Below are 16,339 nucleotides of genomic sequence, written 5' to 3' on the forward strand. Positions count from 1 at the left end.
AAAAAAAAAAAAAAGAAATACAAATTGGTAGTCACAAAATAGCCATGGGGATGTACAGTCAATAATATAATAACTATGTATGATGTCATGGGTACTAGATTTATCGGGGTGATCATTTCATAAGTTATATAAATGTCTAACCACCATGTTGTAGACCTGAAACCAATATAATATTGTATGTTAACTATACTTGAAAAATAATAAAAAAATAAATAAATTTTTAAAATCTTTTTCTAACTAGTGGGATTTTTCACTCTCTCCCTCAATAATTGTGAGGTAATTACACCTGGATAAAAAAATTAACATGTCCATAAAATACCTATATACAAACACATTGGAACTATACAAAAATATTAACAGTAGTCATTGCTAAGTGTCAGGATTGCAGGTGACTTTAACTTTCTTCTTGCCCTGCTAACAAAAACACTACGGGTGATGAAACTTCTCTGGCCCCAAATAAGGAATCAAAAGCCCAGTGAGAAAAGAGTAGGTGTGAGGAGCCTTTCAGATCTCATCAAGCATTTTCATTTGCTAGATACCTCCTCCTACTTTAAATTGCAAACATATGAGTGAATGTGTATTTGTATGGTGGAGAGGAACATTAGTGAACCTGCAACAATGAATGAGGTTCAAAGAAAAAAGATACATCAGAGACTGACAACTCTCTCATGGCCAGTTATCAAATTCCTACCTGACTGAGGCTGGAAAGTATGCAGGTGCTTGAAGTTTCCTTCCAACAGCCGAATGATATGTAGAGACCCTTGATTTGATGCCACAAAGAGCTTTGTTGAATCTTCAGAAAACAAAATCTGAAGGGCAGAGCGAAGGAATGCTGGCATTTTGGAAACCTTGGGGTGAACCAGTAGTAAAATTCAGTGAGAGAGAGAAGTGAGAACTAGAGGCCATCAAAAATAATCACAGCCAGGCTTAAATTACTCAAACATTAATGCTTCTTGTCGTTAAGGAAGCCGGTTGACAAAGGGCCTGGAACACTGACATGACTACTGTAACCTATCCATTCTCCTCCATTCCTTCAAAAGCCTAAATTTTACTGTCACTTTCTGGCATTCCCTACTCCAAAAACAAAATCAAATCAAAGTGGGAATAAAAGCCTTTTTTTACCAGCTATCTCCAAATAGCTTCCACTGAGCGAGGAAGGATTATATTCTACTTTCATTCCCACTTCACACAAACCCACACACTTATAAATTTTCTTCTTGTTCAAACAGTCACTGGGTTATCACTTACCCTTTGGAGGCTTATGCTGTCATGTTCATAATTCAACCGATAGAGAAAAAACCGAGAAGCTGTAGAATAGGCTATCCAACTTCCACAAGGGGAGATACAGCTGCAAATAATGTTCTCGGGACCCTGGCAATGTTAGGAACCAGGATGAATGTTCAAGTAAAATTTTATGACAAGGTTCACAGTGACATGAATCCCCAAGCTGTCGCCACTCTGGACATATCCACAAACACCTATACATAATCCTGACACTCATATGCTGTGTGTCACTATGATTATTCAGAAGTAGAGTATCTAAATGGTGTGGCTTTGATTTCTAAAACCATAGAATAGAGGTCTATGAATACTGTGAACCAATCTCAGCCCTTTGCATACCTCACACATAACTTCATATTAAACCCTAACTTTAGAAACCTGAGCAGAGAGGCATTTAATGCAGGAAAGCTTTGGAGATGAGGTGACTTAGAGAACTGATTTTCTGTTTTGTCCATGATAATCTGCTTTAAAGACCTCTAAGAAATAATAAGCCTAAAATTTGCAGAAAGGGAAAATATAACATATAATCCAAAAACCCATGAAATATATCTAAATGTATATACATATGTATGTGTACACACACACACATACTCTCAGAAAAAGATCTGGAAGGATATATAGCTAATCAATGAACAATAATTATTTCAGGAAAAGGGACTAGAATTAAAGAGGTGGACAAAGATACAAACTAGCAACACTGTTTGAATTCTTTACAGTAAGACTGTTCACAAATACCTGTGTAATTAAAATAAAGATTTTTTAAATGATACAACGCAATTTGTATAGTATAGTCCCATTACTATAGAAAGGATATATAGATATATACACACGCATGCACACATGGGTGGAAGTTTTTTCTGGAAGGATACACAAGAAACTGTTGGCAGTGATTACCTCTGGAGAGGGGAACTGGGGATTTGGGGTAAGAGGGGGCTCGTTTTTCATTACATATTCTTTTGTACCATTTGAATTACAGAAAAATGCATGCTGTTTTTATAATACCAGAAGAAGGAAAACCAATTTCCTGTATTCATTCATCCAATAAATTTTGAATGCCCAATTTATAATCACAGGAAACCCAGTTCTGTTGACATAGTATTTCATTGAAATTATTTTAGATTTTATACAGTTTATGATGTCAACTAAGTAATCCTTAAAATTCAGAATGAGAAAAATGCTCTGGATTTCCAAGCCTGAACACACAGCTAAACTTCCTTACCTTTGTCTTGAGGTGCAGTAAATGATCTGCATCTTTAGAGAGTGGAAGGGTATCCCCATGCTTTCCTGGAACAAGAAATTTCCCTGAGGTCTTTCTTCTCCAAGAAAGGTTATTTGTATATTTTTTTCTCTAAAAAGTCATTCCTGGGTAGAATGGAATCTCTACCAGATGGGAAATCAGAAAAATGTCTGACTTAGTAAGCCCCATTTCTGAGGGTACATGAAGAGGACGCAATGAACATTTTCTTAGCTATCTGGGTACCCTGGACATGGCCTATGGTCCATCATTGATGTGCTGAAGGCCTGCCCTACAGCCAGGCGTGTAGGTGGGTGGAAGTGAGGTTTGTGTGGCCGCGACTTCATCTCCTCGTTTTGGAACCTAAATCCTATATGAACCTAATTTAATATAAAACGACAGAACCCAACATTTCCTTAACAGGTTATACAAAAGGCCACGAGGCTGTTATCCCAGTAAGATCCATGTGAACTTCTTTTTTATACAGGGCTGTCACTACACAACATTAAATCTTGTCACTTTTCAACATCCTGTTTTGATCCCAATCAAGCCACGCCAAACTATGATTCCACAACCCTCACCTCCACTACATCCTGCATCCCCACTGCTGCCCTACTCTGCTATAAAGAATCATAAACTTTCAACAGATGATCCAGTATTCTGCTATTCCAACACTCTGAAGCAAACGCCTTTGCTCCATCTAGTGGGTGGGAAATCCATAAGTTCCAAAGGACACAGAAAAATCTAATTCCGTAGGCAGAATATCAACAGCAATTCTAATTTCTGGCTTCTCTCTCCAGTTTTCTTACTGAAAAAAACGTTTTCCCATCTTACCTGTTGCAATTGTAGATCCCAGTCGCCAAAGATCCAAGTGATGAGAAAACTGGAAGAGGAGAAGCTGCCTCTTTTTTGAACAGGAAATGAGACGTCGCTATATCCAAGAATCGAAAGTGATAAATAAGCCAGGGTCATCTATTGTCTCAGTACTAGAAAAAGCAGCAACATCTTAGCACATTTTCTTACTGCTAAAATCCATTTGCTAAATATTTCCTATGTACTACCACATGCCAGGCACTGTCCTAGGATCTAAGAACACACTGGTAAATAATAACATACCTACCTCTCTCAAGCTTATAGTCTAAAGGGTTGACACAGAATTAAAAAGGCAATTACACTAAGTGTGCTAAAAATTTTAACATGGCTAAGCACAGTACGTAATGAAAAAAGTATAAAGGACATCTGCTCTCGCCTCGTGGGGGTAAAGACAGGGGCCCAGATGAGGTTCACTGGTAAAGTATATTTAGGCAAAGAAGGAGGGCAAGACGTTCCAAGCAGAGCAGTGGCATGTGAAACAGCTCAAAGGTAAAAGCACTAGAGGGAATGAAAAAAGTCTTTACGAATGGCTAGACTGTGCAGGGGTGTTGCAAGGGTGTGTGAGAGGAGAGGTGAGGACCAGGGCAAGATCCAGACATGTTTCATAAGCCATGCTAAGGAATTCCGTTTTTATGCTGAAGGCAATAGGGACCAACCAAAGGCTTTTAAGCATGGCGTGATGAACAAAGTTGCTTTTTGAACAGATCAATGGAGAATAGGCTGGAATGACAGAAATGTAAATAAGAGAAGATCATTAACAAGCTACCATAAAGGAATCCAGGTAAGAAAAGACATTGATCCAAACTAGGATAATGGCAGTGTAGACAAAGAAATGACTAGATTCAAGAGATAATGAGGAGAAAGATAAATACCATATGATCTTACTTATATGTGGAATCTAAAGAACTAAATAAATGAGCAAAGTAAACAGAAATAGTCTCAGAGATATAGAGGAAAAACTGATGGTTGCTGGATAGTAGGGGGGTGGGGATAAGGGATAAGGGGAAGGAACTGGACAGCATTAATTGGTAACTACACTATTGCCACAGGGATATGAAAGGCAGTTTGGGGAATATAATCAATAAAGTAAATGTTTTGTAGAGTGTCAGATGGACATGTCTTGCTAGGGAGACCACTTCAGGGACGGTGTAGAGGCTTGACCACTGCACCATACACCTGAAGCTGACATTGAATAATATTGTATGTCAACTATAATTTAATATCTATATAGTCATGGGATGTGGAGTATAGTGTGGGAATAGAGTCAACGGAATTGTAATAGATATGCATGATATGGGGGGGGATGGATTGGGGGAGAAGGGTTGTCACTTTGTGAGGGGTGAAAAGTATAACTATTGCATTGTTTTGTACACCTGAAACTAATAAAAAAAATTAAAAAAAAAGATAATGAGGAGGTTGACTCAGGAAGGTTTACTGGTTGAATGAAACGTGAAAGCAGGGAGTGGGGAGAAGGGTTTTTAGCTTGGGGAGGTGTCCACTTACCTAGAAAGGAACACTGGAAGCCTGAATTTTCCTACTACCACCCAGAATAATAAAGAGCACAGCCTTAAAAATAAATAAACAGGGCCAGCCGAGTGGCGCATTGGTTAAGAGTTGGCTTGGGACGCCAGATCAGAGCAGTAGGGCCCCGGTTCAGATCCCATATGACGGCCAGTGACGCTGCACCCTCTATAGCTAAGATGATGAACAATAGCTCGACCTGGAGCTGGGCTGCTGTGAGTTGCCAGAAACGGCATAGGCTGCAGTGGGTTGCTGTGAGCCACCATGAGTGGCTGGCAGCTGGCATGAGCGGCCGTCCAGTGGCCGGTGAGCGACTGCCTCACCCAGGAAGAGTGCAATGACAATACCAACGTGGGCCAGTGAAGTGACGTCCTCCACAACTAGACTGAAGAACAAAAGGACAGCAACTTGTCTGTTCCTCTTCTCCGATTCCCCATCGCTGCTCTCCTCCCCCCAATTCCCCAATAAAATAAAAAATAAATAAACAAACTTCCCATAAACCACAACTATCTGGAAAAAGGAATGATTTCCCCAGGAACTCAACTAGCAGCGCTGCTGTAAATCTCTTAGCCCCATAAATGTCTTTGCAAGAGGCCTGCCTCAGAAACAGAGGAGTGAAGGTAGGTAACTACAGAAGTCCTACAGATTTATTCAGGAAGTGTGAGCTGTGCTCAGTCTTGTGGACGGAGGAACGAGTAGAGGAGAGGACAGTGGGGGCCAGAGGGTGATACTTACATGGGGAAAAGTGATTTTTCGGAGGGCAGCATCATAATTCTTTACCTCCACTTTCTCCATGAGAGGACGAATGACTAAGTGGGTGTCAGTGCCTGGGATGGGGGAGTGGGGGGAGTTGGAGAAGACATCAAAATAAGAAAAAGACCCACATGAAAATAACCAGAGCTGGGCAGAGTAAAGAAGCAGCCTGGCCGCCAGCAGCACCCACCTCCAGATATCAGTGCCGTGGGGCTGTGGGCCACAGTTCGCACGTCGTGAGTGTGATGCTGGAATGGCTTTGTCCGCACCCACTGCTTCTCACTGCTGCTGGAAGTCACAGAGACCAGCTGAAAATGGAATACTGTCCCCTCGGCTGTGCCCACCACGAAACTGTCTTCTTGCTGAGAAATTAAATCATCAGGAAGGTACATTTGAGCAAAACAAGGCCCACTCTGAAAAATATTACCTGAGGTTGTCTATCTGGGCAGCTTAGGGGAAAACTTAGGGCCAGAATTGGAAGGTAGGTTACAGGGGTCTTTTTGCTCTAGAAGCTAACAGTTACATCAGAGGAGCAAGCTCACTCATTGATAACAATGTGCCCCCTACTGACAAAATTCACAATATGTACCTCAAACTGTTATAGTGCTTTCATATATACAAACTAGACCTCAGTAGAAATTCAACAAAAAAGATAAAACACCTAGGAATAAATTTAAAAAGAAAAGTGCTAGGCTTACATAAGAAAAAAATTTAAGTACTTTTAAAGGATATAAAAAATGACCTAAACAAAGAAATCCATACCATATTCTTGAATAAGAATATTTAACATGATAAAGATATTGATGTTCACTAAGGAAATTTGTTGTTTTACATAATCCAATAAAAATACTAATAGTCCTATACCTGGAACTAGAAAAGGTGCTTCTTAAATTGATATAGAAAATTAATTACAAAAAAACCAAACAAAAACCCTAAAAAACACAAACCAACCAACCAATCTAAGCAAGAACAGTAATGAAAACATATACTTAAAAGAGTTGGAAGCAAGGACTAGAAGAGATATATGTACACTGATATTTACAGCAGCATTACTCACAAGACCCAAAATATGGAAAACAACTCAAATGTCCATCAACAGATGAATGGATAAACTCAATGAGGTATATGCATACAATGGAACATTATTCAGCCTCAAAGAGGAATGAAATTCTGATAATGCTGTAACATGGATGAATTTTGAAAACAATACGCTAAGTAAAATAACTCAACACAAAAGAACAAATATTACATGATTCCACTATGTACCTCATACATGTGGTATGCAGAACAAGCAAATTAATAGGAACAGAAAGTAGAATGGAGGTAACCAGGGGCTCAGAGAAGGGAGGAATGGGAAAATGTTGTTTAACAGGCACAGAGTTTCTGTTTGGGAAGATGAAGAAGTTCTGAAAATGGAGAGGTGATGAATGTACAACACTGTGTCTGTACTTAATGCCACTGAACTATACACTTAAAAATGGTTAAAATAGCAAGTTTTATGTTATGTATATTTTACCACAATAAAAAAATTTAAAGCATAAATAATGTATTGAGAGTGTAGAGGGGAAAAAAAAATATCGCTAAACTGGTAGTCAAGGACTGAAGTTTGCAAATTCCAGAAATTGACTGTATTCTTTTTAGAGATGAAGAGAGGGTGGGCTGAGGAGGGGAACTGGTCTGATCAGTATCATAAAGACCCAGGTTCCCTGTTCCTAAGTTTAAGGCTTTCTCTTACCAGTATGTTGAGCATTGTGATTTGTTAGTTTTAAAAGATCTTAGTTTGGGCCGGCTGAGTGGCTCAGTTGGTTAAGAGCTCGCTCAAGAGTTTGAGCTCTGAGCAACAGTGGTTTGAGTCAGCCCGAGCTGAGCAGCCGCTGAGCTGCCAACAGGTGGCAGGATGGCTCAGCTATAAAAAAAAAAAAAAAAAGATCTTAGTTTGTCTATAATATTTTCTAATTCCTCTATATTCTCAAAACCATTTTCATTTTAACTCCAGTTTTTAATAATATACATAACTTTGAGCAAGAAAAAAAAAAGATAGGATGTTTGATAGAGAAATGAGAAAAATTAGGGATCTGAATCAGCAGTCAACCAATCAAACAGTATAAAGACCAGGTCAGCCTGTCAAGGAAAATAAGATATCTAAACATGTCTAAGCATGCAGCTGCCATCAACGATATGCTCTCTGTGCTAGGAACTTTATATGTGTTATATCAGCTCAAATCTTTCAATAACTTACAAAATTAAGCATCATTTGCCCTATAAGGCGCAACTGTGGAAGACTTTGAAATGAGCATAAAAAGTACTGGTGTCCTGGTCTAGTAAGCCCTTTGATGGTCTGGGAGCTATTTCACAAGTCTGTAATTATAGAAAACTGAAAGTGATACAAAAGATTCTTTTGCATAGAAATACAAAAAATTTTGCCTGGTGGAATGCAACTGATTACTGCGCTGGACACTGAGTCTTGCAATAATATGTAAATTCATTTCAGCATTCTTTTTTTTTTTTTTAATATTTTTATTGGGGAATTGGGGGGATGGGAACAGTGCTGGGGAATTGGGGGAAGGGGAACAGACAAGTTGCTGTCCTTTTGTTCTTCAATCTAGTTGTGGAGGACGTTGCTTCACTGGCCCAAGTTGGCACCATCATTGTGCTCTTCTCTGGCGAGGCAGATCAGTCGCCGGCTTCTGGACGGCCGCTCACTGCGGCTGCTGGCCGCTCACGCTGGCTGCTGGCTACATACGGTAGCCCATGGCAACCCACTGCCACAGGGAGTGCAGCCTACGCCGTCGCCGGCGACTCATGGCAGCCCAGCTCCAGGTTGAGCTGTTGTTCAGCATCTTAGCTGTGGAGGGCAGTGTCACTGGCCCTCATATGTGGGATCCGAACCGGGGCCCTCTGGCATCCCAAGCCAGTTCTTAACCATCGCGCCACTCGGCCGGCCCTTCATTTCAGCATTCTTGATGGCCTTATAACTGTGTTCTTTGAATTCTCCTTTGAAGCGCTTGTACCATCTCACCGGTTCTCCCAGTTAATGAGTTACAGAAACTCTCTCACATTTTTCCATTTCATGTTTGTATGAGTCATGATCTTACCTTTCTTTCCTCCCTTCATCATTTAGTAGACCTTTACACAGATAAGGAAACTGGTACTTCAAGAGATTTAGAGACATGACAAACACACATGGCCACCTGCCTCCAAAGCCTTTGCTCTGGGCACACCACCCCCCCTCAACCTTGTGTCAGCTCTCTTTGAGGTCACCTGCAGGCACATGATGGTGGAGAAGGAAGAAAAGGATACCTGAAAAACAGCACACAAGGTGGCCAAGCCCAGCTTCCCCTTCACCTCCTCTAAGGATGCTAACTGGAAACCATCGGCCATTGGCAAAAGTGGAGACAACGAGCAGCTTAAGAGCTCACACCCTCTCCCCCATTTCCAACTAAACAGTTCCTTTAGTTTCAAAAAAAAAAAAAAAGTGGCAGTTTCTCAAAGTCCCACCTATAGAGGGATTGGAAAGGCAGGTGTCTCTCACTCCACATCCTTTTTCCCTGAGGTAGAATCATAAAAGGACAGAAAAGGAAAGAAAGAATGGCACTCTCACAGGGCCCAGCAGGAATGAAGCACGGGAAAAGCAGACCTGGAATGGTGTGGGTGTGTGTGTGTGTGTGTGTGTGTGTGTGTGTGTGTCCTGATTTAATCAGAGTGACTGCTTCACACAGGAAAAATCTCAGGACTGCCCTGTAAATGAAAGCAAATGTTCCCTCCAATGCCCTGCAGGAATCAGCACCCTGCAGAAATCAGCACTCGCCTACCTGAGAAAGACATCTCAGATCAAAAGACTGGGTGTTTGCTGCTATTCACATTTTAGTCAATAAAAATCCAATAAAAAGAAAACTAAAAATAACCAGCCATTCTGGCAAGACAGTGTAGTGGAGAAAAGCCTTGAAATTAGTTTCAGTTTCAAGAGATGTGAAAATGGTAAGCCAATACCACATTCACTCTGTGCCAGGTGATGTACTTAGCGCTTTACAAGCACTACCTATTTAATCTATCCCCAAACTGAGGTATGTATCACTAGCATCCTTGTTTTCACAGAGGAAGAAACTTACCTAAGGAAGGTATGTAGCTATTAAGTGATACAGCTGGGATTTAACCCCAAATATGCACAACTGCAGATTCTGTGATAAGCATTTTTGAGGGCTGGAATTTGTACAATTGCATTTTTCAATTTTGAATAAGTACCACAATTCATTGATTCTCAGGCACACATTTTCCACATTCTAACAGATCTGACATCGGGATATCTTGTATTTGTCAACCTGTGCATGTAGGACATCTTCAGATAAAGAGCTAACATCAAAACCAGAAATGTCATCAGAAGCAAAAAAGAAAAGCTCCATGGTGGAGCATCATCACCAACACTATGGATGGCTGGGAGGCACGTGTGGCAAACACGGCCCCTGATGACTGAGTCTAAAAGTGATTCAGAATTCAACTCTGAATGTGAAGGAGTTTTAAGAATACCTTAATCATTTTATTTCACTTAGTTTCCTTTTCACACACACACACACACACACACACACACACACACACACACACACNTATGCTGCAGCCCCTGCTGCAGTAGGTTGCCATGGGCTATCGTGTGTAGCCAGCAGCCAGCATGAGCGGCCAGGAGCCGCCGTTGAGTGGCCGTCCAGAAGCCGGAGACTGATGTGCCTCACCAGGGAAGAGTGCAATGATGGTGCCAACTTGGGCCAGTGAAGCAGCGTCCTCCACAACTAGACTGAACAACAAAACAACAGCAACTTGTCTGTTCCCCTTCCCCCAATTCCCCAGCGCTGTTCCTATTACCCAATTCCCCAATAAAAATCTTCAAAAAAAAAAAAAATCCTGGTTACCAAAAGGGAAGAGACACACTTGTTAAACACAAATCTGCTTAAGTCTTATTCAAATAGGAGGAAATTAATATTTTTCAAAATCACCATAAAATCATCATCTAATTTCCCAAGATAGGAAGCAGGAGAACACTTGTACAAGGAAAGAAAATAGCGGTTCTCAAGAATCTTCTAAGGGCCAGCCGAGTGGCTCAATTGGTTAAGAGCTTGCTCAAGAGTTTGAGCTCTGGGGGCTGGCCAAGTGGCGCGTTGGTTAAGAGCTGGCTTGGGACACCAGAGGGCCCCAGTTGGGATCCCACATGAGGGCCAGTGACACTGCCCTCTACAGCTAAGATGATGAACAACAGCTCAACCTGGAGCTGGGCTGCCGTGAGTCGCCGGCGACGGCATAGGTTGCAGCCCCTGCTGCAGTGGTTTGCCATGGGCTACCATGGGCTACCGTGTGTAGCCAGCAGCCAGTATGAGCGGCCAGCAGCCGCAGTGAGCGGCTGTCCAGAAGCCGGCAACTGATCTGCCTCACTCGGGAAGAGCGCAATGATGGTGCCAACTTGGGCCAGTCCACAACTAGACTGAAGAACAAAAGGACAGCAACTTGTCTGTTCCCCTTCCCCCAATTCCCCAGCACTGTTCCCATCCCCCAATTCCCCAATAAAAAAATCTTTAAAAAAATAAAAAGAGTTTGCGCTCTGAGCAACAGTGGTTCGATGCCAGGCCCGAGATGAGCTGCCGCTGAGCTGCCAACAGGTGGCAGGATGATGCAGCTTAAAAAAAAAGAATCTTCTAGGACACTTGTGCCCTATCCTAATCAGACTAGATTAACTAGGGGTGCAGAGTATCTGAAGAAAACTAGTCTGCTAACTAATCTTTTAGAGAATATTCTCTAAATTATTGTTGGAGAGTAAGAGCGTTGAGGGAAATGACGTAGCTCTTCAGGTGCACTGTTCTAAACTAATCTTCCTTCAGCACAACACTAAGGATTAGGAGACAGTGCTTATGGTGCATCCCTGCCACGACCTTCTCTACCCGTCCCGCAGGTTGTACAGGAACTGCTCCAAATGGACCATACTCACATCAGATACAGCAATGGACTGCACGTCCGCATTTGCAATGAGGTGGTTCTTCACAAGTGTCCCGGTAGCTGAGTCCCAGAACTGCACCTTCCCAGCAGAGTCCACACTTATGACAGTGCCATCAGACAAGAAGGCCACACCCCAGATGATACACTTCCGCTTAGATATATTCATATACTGCCTATCCACAAGCATCTTATGAATAGCGCTCCCTGAAAAATAAGAAAAACCCATATGTCAATGGTATTCATTTCTCCTTCAGTCTTCAAAATCTGCCTATGGTAGGTATGTGTTAAGTTATCTGCCTGAGCACAGACCAGACAGCCAGTCAAGAGTAGTTATGGTGACTCAGTCTCAGAACACCAAAACGGTTGCCTAAAGATGAGAGAGGGAGGGAGAAGGAGAGGGGACAAAAGTTTTTTTTAGGGGGTTGAAATGGAAAAGAGACATTTGAGACTCGATTTAAAACTGGCCAACTGGGCCGGCCGAGTGGCACATTGGTTAAGAGCTGGCTTGGGACGCCAGAAGGCCCTGGTTCGGATCCCACATATAAGGGCCAGTGACATTGCCCTCTACAGCTAAGATGGTGAGCAGCAGCTCAACCTGGAGCTGGGCTGCCATGAGTCGCCGGCGACGGCGTAGGCTGCAGCCCCTGCTGCAGTGGGCCGCCATAAGCTACCGTGTGTGGCCGGCAGTCAGCGTGAGCGGCAGGCAGCTGGTGTGAGCTGCCAAGAGCCGCTGTGAGCAGCCATCCAGAGGCCAGCGACTGATCTGCCTCATCAAGGAAGAACGCAATGATAATACCAACATGGGCCAGTGAAGCGATGTCCTCCATAACTAGACAAAAGAACAAAAAGGACAGCAACTCGTCTGTTCCCCTTCCCCCAATTCCCCAATCAAATCTTTAAAAACTAAAAAAAATAAAAAACCATTGTGTCGGTTTATACTGGCCTTATACGAGATGTTAATGTATAAATTTAAAAACTACAGTGAATGTATAAATTTAAAAAAGTTTATTACAGTAAGGCACATTGACATTAATCTCCCTCAAAACACTCCCCCTCGCTTCGAAGACACTTATCCCATCATTCTTGCCACTCTCTAAAGCAGTTCTGGAAGTCCTCTTTCATGAATGTCTTTAGTTGCGTTGTTGTGGCTGCCTCGATGTCCTGAATCATTTTGACTTTGGGAAAGAGCCAGAAGTCACACAGTGCTAGATCCGGTGAAAAAGGTAGATGAGGACACACCGTAATGTTTTTGACAGAAATTTCTATATACCAGAAGCAATGTTGTGACATGGAGTGTTGACAAGATGGAGGATGATTTACGGCACACTTTAAAACACACCTTCTCTCAACCGTAGCTCATATCCAACTAACTGCCCCAAACAAGTTGAAACTTGTCACACACTGTCACTAAGGTTTGATGCGCTGCTTCCTGTATTGACGATCCCTGTCTTTCCGCTGGATTACACTTGGAAGCAGCAGTAACCATATTTCTTGATCACAAAGGAAAGGCTCCGTGTCATACATCACTTCTGGTACATCAACTTCTGTCAAATAACAACATTACAGTGTGTCCTCACCCACCTTATTCACCAGATCTGACACCATGCAACTTCTGGCTCTTTCCGAAAGTCAAAATGACCATGAAAGGTAAACGTTTTGAATAGATTCAGGACATCAAGGCAGCCCGACAGCACAACTAAAGACACTCACGAAAGAGGACTTCCAGAACTGCTTCAGAAAGTGGCAAGAACAATGGGATAAGTGTGTTCGAAGTGAGAGGGAGTACTGGGGGGGTTAATAGCAATGTGTCTTTTACTATAAATCTTTTTTAATTTAAACATTCACCATACAGTTTGATCACACTTCGTTTAATTATAGCAGTTCATATTATATGCTTATAATATAAAATACAAATTTTAAAAGCACTGAGGCATAGTTTAATTGGCACTGTTTCTTCTTTCCCATAACAAAATTATGGCATGTTGTACAATCGTTTATATCTAAGATTCAATGTAATGTGGTAATAGAGGCACATGGTAGAAGGAAGATCAAACAGTATAAAAGGGTATACAATACAAATTAAGCCTGCCTCCCACCAGCCCCCACAACTTCCCTCTCCAGAAATTATCATTTGCATTTTTAAAATTTGATATAGTCTGTCTATACTAGCAAAATTGCATATAAACTATCTAATATATAAATACCTAATAGAGAATACCTAATATATAAATCTGCCCCTTCTCTTAATACACTATTACATACTATATTATATGCTATAATACTGTTCTGTTTTCCCCTGTAACAATATATCCAGTAAATTATTCCACAACAGTAAATATACCTCTTCCTTGGTCTTTAAAATGGGTGTGTAACATTTGTGTAAGTACACTTTAAACGATACCAAATTTAAAAATTAAGTCTAACAATCACAATCATTTTGGATCAAGACTCTATCATAAAAGGGGAAATTCTCTCACTCATTTCAACTTATACTTCTATTACAGTTTACATGTTCTAAATGTTTTACAGGGCTTTAACATACATCAAATTTTTCTCATGGGATAGGAACATTTTACAGGCAAGAAAAGCAAGCATGGGTTATCTCTACACTAGAAACTGGATTTTTACACTTGAGAAAGCAAATAATTCTCCAACTAAGAATGTAAAGAATAAAGGATCATGTCAACAAACCTCAAGGTCACTTCCATACCTCACTGCTGAAATACCCAAAGGTTTCTGATTAACAATCCTGGTTACCGTGGGCCGGCCGAGTGGTGCATTGGTTAAGAGATGGCTTGAGATGCCAGAGGGCACCGGTTTGGATCCCACATATGAGGGCCAGTGACACTGCCCTCTACAGCTAAGATGCTGAACAATAGCTCAACCTGGAGCTGGGCTGCCCTGAGTCGCCGGCGATGGCATATGCTGCAGCCCCTGCTGCAGTAGGTTGCCATGGGCTATCGTGTGTAGCCAGCAGCCAGCATGAGCGGCCAGGAGCCGCCGTTGAGTGGCCGTCCAGAAGCCGGCGACTGATGTGCCTCACCAGGGAAGAGTGCAATGATGGTGCCAACTTGGGCCAGTGAAGCAGCGTCCTCCACAACTAGACTGAACAACAAAACAACAGCAACTTGTCTGTTCCCCTTCCCCCAATTCCCCAGCGCTGTTCCTATTACCCAATTCCCCAATAAAAATCTTCAAAAAAAAAAAAAATCCTGGTTACCAAAAGGGAAGAGACACACTTGTTAAACACAAATCTGCTTAAGTCTTATTCAAATAGGAGGAAATTAATATTTTTCAAAATCACCATAAAATCATCATCTAATTTCCCAAGATAGGAAGCAGGAGAACACTTGTACAAGGAAAGAAAATAGCGGTTCTCAAGAATCTTCTAAGGGCCAGCCGAGTGGCTCAATTGGTTAAGAGCTTGCTCAAGAGTTTGAGCTCTGGGGGCTGGCCAAGTGGCGCGTTGGTTAAGAGCTGGCTTGGGACACCAGAGGGCCCCAGTTGGGATCCCACATGAGGGCCAGTGACACTGCCCTCTACAGCTAAGATGATGAACAACAGCTCAACCTGGAGCTGGGCTGCCGTGAGTCGCCGGCGACGGCATAGGTTGCAGCCCCTGCTGCAGTGGTTTGCCATGGGCTACCATGGGCTACCGTGTGTAGCCAGCAGCCAGTATGAGCGGCCAGCAGCCGCAGTGAGCGGCTGTCCAGAAGCCGGCAACTGATCTGCCTCACTCGGGAAGAGCGCAATGATGGTGCCAACTTGGGCCAGTCCACAACTAGACTGAAGAACAAAAGGACAGCAACTTGTCTGTTCCCCTTCCCCCAATTCCCCAGCACTGTTCCCATCCCCCAATTCCCCAATAAAAAAATCTTTAAAAAAATAAAAAGAGTTTGCGCTCTGAGCAACAGTGGTTCGATGCCAGGCCCGAGATGAGCTGCCGCTGAGCTGCCAACAGGTGGCAGGATGATGCAGCTTAAAAAAAAAGAATCTTCTAGGACACTTGTGCCCTATCCTAATCAGACTAGATTAACTAGGGGTGCAGAGTATCTGAAGAAAACTAGTCTGCTAACTAATCTTTTAGAGAATATTCTCTAAATTATTGTTGGAGAGTAAGAGCGTTGAGGGAAATGACGTAGCTCTTCAGGTGCACTGTTCTAAACTAATCTTCCTTCAGCACAACACTAAGGATTAGGAGACAGTGCTTATGGTGCATCCCTGCCACGACCTTCTCTACCCGTCCCGCAGGTTGTACAGGAACTGCTCCAAATGGACCATACTCACATCAGATACAGCAATGGACTGCACGTCCGCATTTGCAATGAGGTGGTTCTTCACAAGTGTCCCGGTAGCTGAGTCCCAGAACTGCACCTTCCCAGCAGAGTCCACACTTATGACAGTGCCATCAGACAAGAAGGCCACACCCCAGATGATACACTTCCGCTTAGATATATTCATATACTGCCTATCCACAAGCATCTTATGAATAGCGCTCCCTGAAAAATAAGAAAAACCCATATGTCAATGGTATTCATTTCTCCTTCAGTCTTCAAAATCTGCCTATGGTAGGTATGTGTTAAGTTATCTGCCTGAGCACAGACCAGACAGCCAGTCAAGAGTAGTTATGGTGACTCAGTCTCAGAACACCAAAACGGTTGCCTAAAGATGAGAGAGGGAGGGAGAAGGAGAGGGGACAAA

General features: G+C 42.4%; 1 protein-coding gene across 1 annotated transcript in view; it reads right to left on the bottom strand.

The window, feature by feature from the left end:
• The window catches only part of UTP4 (UTP4 small subunit processome component), a 34,819-nt gene that overhangs the window by 7,861 nt on the left and 10,619 nt on the right, over positions 1–16,339 (bottom strand). The window contains exons 6-12 of the mRNA XM_019654747.1: positions 15,926–16,137; positions 5,853–6,024; positions 5,645–5,736; positions 3,350–3,446; positions 2,501–2,565; positions 1,249–1,371; positions 692–848 (exon numbers count right to left, since the gene is read on the bottom strand). Of these exons, the coding sequence (XP_019510292.1) occupies positions 692–848; positions 1,249–1,371; positions 2,501–2,565; positions 3,350–3,446; positions 5,645–5,736; positions 5,853–6,024; positions 15,926–16,137 (918 nt within the window). The remainder of the gene's footprint in view (positions 1–691; positions 849–1,248; positions 1,372–2,500; positions 2,566–3,349; positions 3,447–5,644; positions 5,737–5,852; positions 6,025–15,925; positions 16,138–16,339) is intronic.

The sequence above is a fragment of the Hipposideros armiger genome, unplaced genomic scaffold, assembly GCF_001890085.2.
Source record: "Hipposideros armiger isolate ML-2016 unplaced genomic scaffold, ASM189008v1 scaffold_9, whole genome shotgun sequence".
Classification (NCBI taxonomy): Eukaryota; Metazoa; Chordata; class Mammalia; order Chiroptera; family Hipposideridae; genus Hipposideros; species Hipposideros armiger.